The sequence below is a fragment of the Arachis stenosperma genome, chromosome 5 (assembly GCF_014773155.1).
Source record: "Arachis stenosperma cultivar V10309 chromosome 5, arast.V10309.gnm1.PFL2, whole genome shotgun sequence".
NCBI classification, from domain to species: domain Eukaryota; kingdom Viridiplantae; phylum Streptophyta; class Magnoliopsida; order Fabales; family Fabaceae; genus Arachis; species Arachis stenosperma.
This window is the reverse complement of record NC_080381.1, coordinates 11,548,270-11,561,325: the sequence shown is the minus strand read 5'-3', so window position 1 is coordinate 11,561,325 and position 13,056 is coordinate 11,548,270. Positions and strand designations below refer to the sequence as shown.

At 32.9% G+C, this 13,056-nt stretch overlaps 1 protein-coding gene across 2 annotated transcripts; it reads right to left on the bottom strand.

Annotated features, from left to right (window-relative positions):
• Positions 1–294: 294 nt before the first annotated feature.
• LOC130982531 (cholesterol 22-monohydroxylase CYP90B51) lies at positions 295–4,280 on the bottom strand. 2 transcript variants are annotated; one of them, XM_057906568.1, is made up of 9 exons: positions 4,039–4,236; positions 3,826–3,959; positions 3,430–3,754; positions 3,204–3,356; positions 2,869–3,120; positions 2,636–2,728; positions 2,418–2,496; positions 2,187–2,293; positions 295–931 (listed from the first exon to the last, which is right to left on the bottom strand). In XM_057906568.1, the coding sequence occupies exons 2-9, from the start codon at positions 3,915–3,917 to the stop codon at positions 638–640; spliced, it is 1,395 nt and encodes a 464-aa protein (XP_057762551.1). In that variant the 5' UTR covers positions 3,918–3,959; positions 4,039–4,236; the 3' UTR covers positions 295–637. The 2 variants fall into 2 exon arrangements, with proteins under 2 accessions (XP_057762551.1, XP_057762549.1); XM_057906566.1 differs by having other exon boundaries at positions 3,826–4,280.
• Positions 4,281–13,056: the final 8,776 nt, after the last annotated feature.

Here is a 13,056-nt window from a genome sequence, read left to right as displayed (position 1 = left end):
TTCCTTCTTATTTTCCTTTCATCCAAACACATCTAAAGAAAATAAAAATCTACTCAATTTCTTTCCTTCCTATTTCTTTCCTTCCAACCAAACATAGCCTAAGAGTAGTCGTGTATTATATATATGAACGAGTCCATAAAGGAGATGAAAGCAATAGAACGTAACAGCTTATGGACAAAAGATAACTGAATTATTTTATGTAGCGCAATAAGAAAGTAATAAAGGCTGATTAAAGTAGGCAGTAAATATAAATGAATAAATATTATTCAATTCAGGAATAATAATGTACAGCATAAGCGGAGGGCGGATACGGGATAGTAAAATTCTACTACTAAAGCCTAGAAGAAGGATAAAGAGATAGAAGCTAAGAGGTACGTAGTAGGAGTGGTCCAGTAGTCCTAAGTCCTAAGGCGTTGCTTGTACTTTTATTATTATTATTCTTTATTATTATTATTATTGAGACGGTCTTCCCCCTTGGAACGTACAAGTGAGCAAAGAAGGCCAGAAAGTCAAAAAGCTTTTTTTTCTTCTTTCTTTTTAATTTAAATGATGCGATGCAATTGGTGGATGAGGCAACTTTACTTACATTAATTATTGAGAGAGGAATGAACACTAGATCTAATTTAATAATGAAGTACTAAGAGAGATATGAGTGGTTTTGGACCGTGATGGGTAGGCCTTTGGGGAAGTCAACAAAAGGGTATACATAAGGTTGATCGGAATCAGCTAACTCCCATTGGTAGTTGAGGACGAGATGGTGGATGAAAACAGCCATTTCAAGCTTTGCTAACTCTGATCCAGCGCATAGTCGTGGTCCTCCCCCGAACGGCAAGAACAAATTGTTGGTGGTGGTGGTGTTGTTATTGTTATTGGCGTTGATAGTACTGCTATTCCCGTTTGATGATGAGCAACTTCCACGACGACCATTGATCTGCACCACACACAATAATAAAAAGGGTATCATATTTTGTTATCCGGAATTCCCACTTGGCTACACACCCTTTGATTCTTTGAAACAAAAAAAGCAAGGAATTGAAGGAAGCAGTTAGGACCAGGAGAGGAGGAGGAATGCGATGAGAGCACAAATGCACGTGCAAGTGATGTGAGGCCCACTTTCCACATGGGCATTCACTCATGACTCGTGAGGACCCTGCCCACACGTTCACAAAAAGCATGCATCATAATCGCATACCCTGGGCCCCACCTCCGTACTGTTCACTTCATCATCTCGATGATCTCATTTCTCAACCAATTTTTGTTTTTATGATTACACGGTTCTGGTGGTAAAATGGTCAATGCATGTAGCCAGCTAACTCATAGTAGTAGTAGTGCACTTGCACAGTTGCACTCATCCTCTTCTCTGAGCTCTCAGCTCTCATCAGCAATCCTATTTGTAAAAACATGACAACCCCTTACCCTTAACGGCTTCGATGGAGATGGCTATCAACTAAAAAAACGACCCCACTTGATCCTCCATTCTGCTTGGTTGGTTGGTAGGCCACATTATTTGATCATTCCCCATCCCGGACAATCATTTCTTAACAAGTAACCATCACTATACATTCATTAAGTGCTCTTCCTATTTCACGTTTTTGGAATAATTAAATAAACCATCTATAATTAATTTGGCTATAGGTAGGGATAACTTCAAGTGTACGTGTGGGAGAAGAATGATAGGCATATATATAGGTAGAGACGAGACACATGCAATGCATTATTTTCAGTTTTTGTCAAAGTCGTACGGCCTTTGTACCTTAATGTTGGGACTGACTCTCAAGTGATATATAGGAAGCGTGATTCCGGGAAAGTAAGATATATACATACATGGACTTACAAAACCCAAATATATATGAGAAACTGGAAATAAAACTATATGTGAAAAACAAATGAAAAATAATGGACAACATTTTGGGAAAAATCACAAGCCCCAAACAAAATTATATAGTATTGAGTGGCCACACACAAACCCCACCTCCAGTGAGAGGTAGTGATTGCATGTGGGTATCCACCTCCAAATTAAAGGAAAGGACCAATTGAAGTGCTCGGGGACCTCCCCTTAATTATTCCTTTTTATACATCCGCATAAAGTTTAGATTAATTAAGAAAAGAAGAAAGGAAGGTGGGGGTGGTGGAGGATAATAATTATGATGAATGTTGATGATATATAAGTAGTAGAAGTAACTGACCTGCCATCTCCATGGATTGAATTGTTGAGGTTGGTCAAAAAGTGAAGGATCCAGATGCACAGCTGCAATCACCGGAAGGACTTTCCACCCACATGGAATGTCATAACCTTTCAACACAACACATTTTCTTTTCAATACTCACTCAAATCAAAACCCCCCTTCCCCTTTGCTTTTCTCTTTTCCACTACTAAACTCATTTAAATAACTAATAAAATAAATCAATCAATGTACCTTTGTACCGAACGTCTTTAAGCGCCTTCCTGTGAAGGTACCTCACAACATTTCCCAACCGAAGTGTCTCGTTCACAACCTTCATCCACATAACCATATTTATATTTATATTATGCATTAAACAGTTCCAAGGGCTACATCATCGCATCAAATAAAATAATGATCGCTGCAAAAGCCGAATACTATATATTATTATATGACATAGATAGGTAACTTACACAGTGGGTAAATTCCATTCTTTTGTAGTCATCCCAAGTGAGTTCAACCTCCCCTGCTTGTTTCTTAGCTCTGGCGATTTCGCTGTGTTCTTCCTGTTTTTTTTGCACAAAGTATCATAAAATCCATATCAATATGCCAAACTATGTTACAAGTATTGACCTGATTAGAAACAGTAACATTGAACATTGAATATTCCATGTAGCATATATAATCATGGATGGTACTTTCTTACCCTTAACTGTTCCATGGCTTGAGGACAACCGGGTAAGAAATAAATGGCAAGTGCTATAGCTACTGACGAAGTTTCATGACCAGCAAAGAGCAAACTCAGAACCAAGTCCAGAATCTGCTCTGTTGAGAGATTTGAATGCTTCAAAACCCATCCTAGAAGATCATCTTCCTCCAAGCTCTCATTTCCTTCTTCCATCTTTCTCACTCTTTCGGTCATTTTCGCTTCTATGAACTTGAGTATGGTGGACCTCGACTGTTGAAAACAAAATCAAATCAAATCAAATTAAGTAGTATATTCATTAGGAAATTAGCATCATCAATTAGCATTATTGTTACCTTTAATGCTCTTCTATATGCAGTTCCGGGTAAATTCAATGGCGCAGAAACAACACCCTTCATGAAAGTGACATACTCCTCTTTTAGTTTTTCTGTCTCAACATTCCCAGGATCCAAGCTCATGATGTGTTTGGCCATCAAATTGAAGGTGAACTGCAATTCAATTGATTAATTAATCCAACAGTTGGTTTTGCAGAAGAAGAGAAAGAGTTAGTTAGTTAGTTACCCTTTTGGCTTCATCTTGAGCAGAGAAGGTGGAATTGTGTTTCCAAGAGTTAAGAACAAGAAGGGTGTGGTTCTCAACCTCCTTCAAGAGATGTGTTCTGAGCCTGCCATGGCTGAGGAAGTTGAGTGAAATGGCCCTCATGTCCCTATGCATGTCACCAACCAAAACCAACATAGACCATTTCCCAAGTATTCCACCAATGCTTCTCGGGTAACTGCACTCAAACAATTTCCCTTCGTTTTGCAATATGAACCTATTCAACCCTGCATCTGCTGACACTATTGCTGGCTCACCAAACAATTTCGACTTGTAAATTTTACCATACCTGCACATACACATACACAAGTGAATTAAGATGTTCTTGTTTCTGTTAATTAATTAAGATGATGTTGTTACCTTGCTATGTGTTGGTCCATGAATTCTCCTATGGTGGTAGCAGAATAAGGCTTCAAGTAACCAATGGTTTCACCAAGAAAGGGCCAGCCCATTTTACCGGGTGGAAGGTTGAGCTTGGGTTTGGTTTGCTTCCTCTTGAAGATGAAAATGAAGATGAGAAGAAGAGCAAGAATGGAAGAAGAAAGAGAAAAGAAAGTAAGATGTGAGTCAGACATGGATGGAGGTAGCTACTATAATCGTGTCTGAGCTTTGTGTTTGTGTGTGTGTGTTTCTGAAACCTCTTTCCCTCTCTTTTCTCTCTCTCTGTTTAAAGCAAATAAATTGTTGTGACTCGTGTGCTGTGCCAGTTTCCTGTAAGAAAAAAGAAAAGAGAAAAGAGAAGAAAAAGGCGTTGTCTTTACATATGCTGAAAAGGAGGTTCTATTTTGTGGCGTTATAAAATGACCAAAGGTAAGTAGTAGTACGCAGGTGGGTTTGGTTAATTATGAATCAAAGTTGTGAAGCCAATACCCTGCTTTTATAAGCCTCCTCCTCTTTCTGTCTTTAAGCGAAAACAGCGGAAAGTACCAACAAAATTGGCTTTACACTTTGGAAAACAATCCTCTTTACAAGTTTTGTTTTTCTTTATGCTCCTCTCTATTTCTCTTTAATTTCATTAATCACTTCAAAAGTATTTGCTATCTATAAAATACTCTTTTTAAATGTGCTACTTTTCTTATCTTTTATTATTATATAAAAAATATTATATTATATACAGACTAAAAGACACTCATCCAATGTTTATGTATAAATATAAATTGTTTAATTCATTTTTATTTATGTTTTATATGGTGTTGTTATATGATCAAATTATTTTGATAATTAATTTTAATCAAATTAGGCTAATAATTTATTGACATAATAAAAATCAATTAAAATAAAAAAATATAAGAAGAAGAAAATGACTTTATTAAACTTCATTATAAAAATAATTTATTATCTAATATTTCTCTGTTTTATATTGTAATATACAACTACCTATTAAAAAAATTTTTAAGTAAAAAAATCTTTTAAAAAATATAAATTTTAACTTTTAAAAAAATATTTTTTAATTTTTTAGTACTTTAAATGTTACTACTAGAATTTTGTCAAACATACTAAAAAAATATTGTTTTATTAAAAAATATTTTTTTTTACTAATTCAACCGCATCTAAATAAGCACTTAGAACTTGTTTTGGTGAGTTTTTAAGGAAAAAAAATTTGATTTATTTTTTTAAGATTTTTTAAAAAAATAAAAGTAATTTTATATTTGAATATTGTATATAAAATTATTTTTTTATCTATCAATTATGTTTAAGTACAATAATATAAAAGTAGTTATTTCTTTATTTTTTTATGTAAAGATTACTTTTTTTTTTTTTAAAGATCTCTTTAAAAAAATACAGTACTTGTTTTAGTGCCATTAAGTTGATAGAAAAATATTTTTTCAATAAATTTTTTTAACGTGTTTGGTAAATTTTTTAAAATAAAAAAAGCACTTGAAAACATCTATTTTGAGAAGCTACAATTTACATTTTTTTAGAAGATTTATTTTCTTAAAAAATATATTTTTCACATCATAAATAAACAAAAGAGTACTTTTTATATTATTGTACCTAAACATAATTGATGGATAAAAATATTTTTTTAATGAGATATCCAAACATAAAATTATTTTTACATTTTAAATGATCTTTTAAAAAGAGATAATTCAAAAAAGATCTTTTATTAGAAGTTCATCCAAATAAACTCATAAATTGTACTTTTTAAAAAAGATATTTTTTATTTTTCTAATATTTTTATTTTTACTACGAAAAATTTATCAAACACATTAAAAAATTAAAAAAATCTTTTATATTGAAAAAATATATTTTTTATTAACTTAATGGTACCCAATCAAATACTTAATGTGTTTGATAAAATTTTAATAGTAAAAATAAAAGTACAAAAAAATAAAAAATATTTTTGTTGGAATCTATAATTTATATTTTTTAAAATTTATATTTTGCTTAAAAAATATTTTTAACATGATAAATAAATAAAAAGTTATTTTTATATTATTATATTTAGATATAATTATTAAATAAAAAAATATTTTTGTATAAGATATTTAAATATAAAATTATTTTTATTTTTTTTAAATCTTTTAAAAAATTATTTGAAAAAATTTTTCTAAAAAGATTTTATCCAAACAAATTTTATAATAGACATTAATATAAAAATTAAATTTTAAAAATAATTAATATATAAAATTAAATCAATTTTTTAATTCTAGTGAATATAAGATAACTTTTAAAAAAGTTTTATTTTAATTATTTTTAAAATTATTTTATTTTAAAAAAATATATAATTTTTTTTAATTTATCAAATACAAAATAAAAATAATGTTTAAAAAAAGTACAGATATTTTTTTAGAAATCTTCTACCAAATTCATTAATTAGCTCTGTTTAAATGTTTATTCAATCTAAAAGTAACACATATTCAGAGATTGGTTGAATTGAGAGGCATTCAGAAACTCATTAATACACTTGCCTTTTCCTTTATTTATTTCTTTCTTTCTTAATTTTGTTTTCCTATGCTTAATCTTCCACCCGATAGGAAGGTAGATAGAAAGCTAAAAAGAGGGTTGTACAGAAAGTGATATAGGTTTATTAGTGTGTTTTCTCAGTTACTACCTTTTCGAAAACATAACCAACAACAATTAATACGGGTCTGATGATCCAGACAACTTTAATTATTTCCTGAATTTTAAGAAAAATTTGTGATTAAGAGAAGAAATATTAACCCATAAAAAAATCAATTATACTACGAGCAGCAGGGATCAATTTTTTATGTGTCATTTTTAATCTTAATTAAAAATAATTTAAAATTAAAAGTTGTATTAAATATTATCTTTAAATGATATGTTATTATTTATATAATATATTAAACTCATTAGATGAATATTATAATAATATTATTAAAACTTTACAACAAAGATTCAATTAAAATATATTCAAATAAACTAGATGTACTCAATTATATTTTTATATTTTATTATTCTATTTTTTTATTTTTTTTATCAATTTAGTAAAAAAATTAATACAAGTTAATTTAACTCGTAAGTTCTTTATTTATAAAATTCTATTTTTTCTTTCGATCTAAATACACAAAATTCTCAATCTTTACATTTATATTTTTTTCTTTTGATTTTTGAAATAATTAAAAATAGTTTAATCTTAAATTAAAATAAAATCAAATATATAACAAATTTTACAAAATTTTAAATCAAATTTTATGATATATAATCCTACAAATACTTATATAATACTTCCTAAGACTTAAAATAAAATAAAATTGCTCTAAGAGTTTTATTAACTCATGCTTTAAGAAGATAAATTAAGAAATCATAAAAAAGTATTGTTCATCAGTTTAATAAACTCAAATAAATTTACCAACAAAGAATCTGAAAATCTCAGTTGGTCCTTGAGTATCTATAAAGACACTTTCATACTTGAATGAGTTAGTAGGATTTTGAATAGTGAATAATCATAAAAAGTTATGTGTACCCCCTTTATTCCTCTATCCATTTTATAGAATTTGTGCCTTCATAAGGGCTTAATTACGTAAGAAAATGATTAAATAATAAAAAAATTCACACTAATTGTGATTTATCATTGATTGTACTTTCAAACGATAAAGATTAAGTGCACCTTAAATAAAGTTAATATAATTTATATTTGGCTTATTTAAAGTTTTTGATATAACATGACTTTATAAAAATATGTGTAAATTAAAAGAAATTTTTACTTAAATTAATTAAATATAATATTTACAAAAATATGTAAAATATAGAGTACTTACATATTTACATTCACACATATTGAATATAGAGCGCTAAATATCAATACAAATGTAATTCGAATACTTTCTTTAAAAACAAAAGCTCAATATATTTTTTTAACAACAAAAGCGAGCAAGCAGAACCAGTCAAAATAAAAAATTCACCTAAAGAAATAAACACAATACAAAAAAAATCTCTATATCATGGAAAAGTATATGAAACCAAAAGATTATCAGCTAAAAACTAAACAAAATCACGTTAATTTATATTAATAATTAATTAATTTTAAATTTATTAAATTCAAATTTTAAAAAATTTAAAATTAATTAAGTAAACCTAATTAAAATTTTTAAAAACCTTCTTTTTTTTTTTTACATTAGCTTACCCACCAACAATCACACACGGGACCCCTTCTCTCACCGTCAGGCCCTTTTCTGCAAAACCCTAATTCTTTCACTTATTTTTTTTCCCTTTTTTGCCTTGCAGCTACCGTTTGAGGATCGCTTGACATCTTCACATTCTTCCTCTTCGACTATCCACAACCTCCAATCCCAAGTTCACAGGCCGAAATGTCGCAGCTCTATATATCATCTCCTTCATATGTGCTATGGCCTCTGGATCTGGTTCGTCAATAGTGGAATGCGATGAATTCGGCTACTGGAAGTTGATGTTGGATGATGAACCACCAATCTTATTGGTTTCTTGGATCTTAGTAGAGGATTCTCTTTGATAAGCTTGAAGGCGCCGCTTTCAGTGGCGGAAGAAGAAGAATTGTGGAAGATTTTGAAGTAGGACCAGTGGTGGTGGTTGCAGCAGCAGAAGAAGTTTTGGTAAGGTCATATTGGTTATTGATGATTGTCCTCTTTGAAGCTTGAGATACTGTTTCATCAAACTCGTTATTATTGATTTGATGATGGTGATGATATTGCATGTTGTTCTATTTGTTGGAAACATTATTGGTTTCAGATTAGCCAAAAAGAGTCCTTGAACAATTACGGAAATGTAAAAAAAAATATTCATTTAATATGAAAAAATATCCTAATACTCAACAAAAAAAATATCCAGTTATATTTTAGTAAAAATAATTAAATATCTATAAAATTTAAAAAAAATTATGAAATTCTTAAAGAAATAGAGACATTCACATTTGTAACACACAAAAATTCAAAATATATATAAAAGAACATCCATTTAATATGAAAAAGAAACATTCTGATACTTAGCAGAAGAAACATTCATATATATTAATTCGTAGAAATTTTGAATTTACCCAGAGGTATTTTGCTGGTTTTTTGCTAATACCCTTTTGGTTCCCTAGCATTGTTGCTATATCATATCAGGATAACCATCAACAATAAAAAGGATCCACATCTCTTAACTCGTTAGCGTTAATCAAGGTCATCTTGATAATTTTTTCAACACCTTTGCTTTTATTTTGAAAAATCCTCCTATTCTTTTTCATCCAAATATTACACACGATCGCAAAGAAGTACCGCAACCTCTGCTTTCGATCCTCCTTACTCTTCGGTTCCTCTATCTAACTTAAAAAATGTTCTTTCATCCAACCGAATAAGACTATTGTCGGCCAAAAACTGAAATCCAAATACTTCATACCTACCAAGCAAATGAATAGTCTAGAAACAAAAAAAAATTGAGCAATCAAAAAATTTGTGCACAAACCGGATACATTGTATCCGAAATAAAGCCGTAATCAATTTTCTATCACGATATCCAGAATATGGTGCTGTACTCAAAATACGTGCTTAAAGACACAGGATTCTTTACACTTTAGATATATAATAAAAAGAGTAAAGGACAAATAGGTCACTGACCTTTTTTTCGCAGACATTTTCATCCCCAGGGATTGAAAAATACATTCATGTCCCTGACCCTTCCAAAACATGGACAAATTTACCCGTCTGTCGAAGTGACTCCGTTGGACTCAACGGAAAATGCTAATGTGGCTCTTGTGGTGCTGACCTGGCCATTACAGGAGCACACGTGGCATGTAACTTTTTAAAACAGGACATATTAGTCCTCTCACACCAAAACGTGTAGCTTTTCAAAACAGGACATATTAGTCCTCCCACCCCAAAACGACGTCGTTTCACCCAAACTCCCAATCTTTCACATTTATGAGCCCTAATCGTTCCACAAAAATGGTGAAGTGGGTCACTGTCCTCAGCCACCTCCAACCCCAACCACCTCCTGTCCCCTGACTCCTTCTTCCACCACCACCTACGCTGTCCCTCCTCTCCTTGCCCCATCCTCATGCGCATCCTCCACAACCACTGTGTCCCACTGTTCTGTTCTAGTCTCATCTTCGCGCTCCCAAGAGAAGACTGCCGCCGTCAGTAGTGGTGGCTTGGCCACAATCGAAGAAGCACGACAGAACCAATCTCTACAAGGATCACCGTCGGAACTCAGCGCTGCCTCCACATGACCATTCGGTGCTCTCGCGTCACGACAACGCCGCCGTGAAGCACACCCGTGGAATCACTCGCAACGCCGTCCTCGTTGCTCAGGATCCAACTGCCTGCATCATGCACAGTGTCCTCTCCTTCCTCCTTTGCGATGACGCCGATCTCGGCACCACTGCCTCGATGTAGAACTGCAGCTTCGCCAGCGACGCTTGCTGTCGGTGGGAGATTCAACCCCTCCGCTGCTGCTCCGCCACCCTGGATGGCAACTTCCTCCTCGGCCAGAGCCATTTCCTCCATATGTAATTTCTGGTAAGTTGCTGATTCTATTTGAGAGTGTAGCAATTTTTCTAGAATTATGAGGAGTTCTTACATGTTCTTCATAAATTGTACAATCTGGACTGGTTGAATTGTGAACTGTGCCTGTGAAATTGAATTTGTGCTTTGTTGTTGTTGAATATGTCACTAAATTGCTTGTTGAATATGAATTTGCTTTGACTCCTGCCTCTCGTTTTTCTTAAAATTTCGCTGATATTGTTGCGATTTATTACTCTATTGATTCTTTGTTTGTGTGTTTTGGATGCATTGCTGATGATTCTGAAATTGCAAAACTGGAAGTGCTGGATTTGCTGCTATTGGATTTGGTGAAGTATTGTTGATTAGTTGAAAATCTGAATCTGATTTGGCTTGAATCTGGAATATTGGTTGAAAATACAGAAGGGGATTAAAGTATGTTTAGAGAGGTGGGGGAGAAACGACGACGTTTTGGTGGTGGGGACTAATACGTCCTCTTTTTAGAAGATACAGTCTACGTGTCATCCCGTAATGGCCAGGTCAGCGCCACGGGGCCACGTCAGCGTTTTCCGTCGGGTCCAACTGGGTGACTTCAACGGAGGGGCAAATTTATCCGCGGTTTGGAAGGGTCAGGGACATGAATGTATTTTCCAATTCTTGCGGACGAAAATGTCCGCGAAAAAAAAAGGTCAGTGACCTATTTATCTTTTACTCTAATAAAAAACACCTATATAACTAATTCTTTGGCATGCATTCCTCACACCAAATTCTACTTATTTTTATTTATTCTTCCTTTTCTTTTTTCCAAAAAAAGGCTAGTAATAAAAATTTTTTTATATAATGGTTTATCCCAATGGAGTCATCAGAAACATTAATTAGAGAGCAATATTTAAGTGTAATTCAACTATGATTCTGCGTACTTTTCATGTTGATTCTTTAAATAAGTTTAAGAATGTCATCGTAAACAACATGAGAGTAATTGGTTCAAACGAGGTTGGTCGAGTATTATATAAATTCCTATGAGCACTGTCTAGTGGAAATTTTGTTAATAGGACGTTTTGGATTGAAACCGACAAACACATTAGTATAATGTTTGATGCGCATGGTAGACTAATGCCACAATATTTGAGAGAGAGACCGATTCACTTCGCCATTGTGTTATGTTATGCAATTACATTGCTATATGGAAAAAGTAGTGATGAAGAGAAACTGTGCCACTCTGTATCATTAGAGAACTATCTATCTATTGTGCTAGATACTACCCAAATATGTATCTAATTATATTGAATTATCTAATCATAAAGTTTCAAAATATGATATTCAACTTTCTGGTTGATGATCCATGATGAGTCCATATTTGATGATATATTTTGACTCAATTTGGATGGATTCTAGCACATAAACTCACACTTAAGCACCCAAATAGCATACTTTTGTGTTTGACCTCTAAATTGGACTTAAATGTGAAAACATGCAATTTTGTGCTTAAATGCGAACAAGCCAAGAGCTCCCAAAGTTGAAGATCCTTACTATGTATTTTGGGATCCCAAACCTTATTTTTGCACCCGTCTTCTAGTTGATTACCATGGTTCTATCTGGGTGACAAGATGTCAGAATTCTCTTTTAATTGCCCAATCCTCCTCTGAGACCCATTGAATTGACCGTTGCACCATCCTTGAAACTCAAGGCTTAAAGTTTCAACCCTAGTGAGCCTTGATTCATTTTGCCATCCACTACCCATATCTTTCTTACTTAGCACCTCACAAAGAGCTCTAAGTTGACCATCCATTTCTAACAAAGTATATTTAATTGGGCCAATAAAGCTAAATGACAAGATTTTTACCCATTCAAATGGTGTATTGGATGGCGGTGACTTAGGAAGAGAAGCTTCCAATGGCTTTAGCGATGTGATCTCCACTCCCATTTACTCCTCTTGGATAACCTCTACCTCTTGACAAGCTTTCTCAAATTATATTCCTTGCTCATCAACTTTTTCTAAATAATCTTCATTGCTCAAAATATATTTCGAAAGTTGTGCACAGTCCTTTTCAACATCAATTTCAAATCCAAAGGAAGAAGGTTTAACAAGCTCATTGAGATTATTGATTGGTGCAGAATCATCCTCCATAATGAAATCCGTCTCTTGCTCAACCTCTCCTAAAATTTCAATCCCTCCTTCCAATTCAATGTATTCAACAATCTCCATTTGTTGTAATTCACACCTTGACTCCTCTTCTTCCACTTGAGGTTCCAAGCTCTTTTTCACTACACATGCTTCAATCGAAGTGAATTCTATGCATTCATCCGTGAAAGTGCTTGAATTGTTGTAAGAGCGTATTGAGGCTAAGCAAGATAAGGTTTCGGCTAAGGTAGCCATGATAGCATTGTAACGCTTGATTGATTCTTGCTTTTCCTTTCTCGCCTCTCTTTGTTCTTGAATAAAAGAGCAGAAAGTATCATCCATGGAGGGTTGTGGTGGAAAGAAGGACTCATCGTGTGGGAGAAAGTTTTTATATCACAAGGGTGAGAATATTGAGGTGGTGTATATAGAGGTAATTTGTCAAGGGGGTTTGAGAGTATTGGTGTTAGAATGGTGGTAGTTTTAAGTGTGGCTCATATGGCTCACATGGTTATTTTTGAGGCATATAAGGTTGGTAATGTGGTGGTGGATATG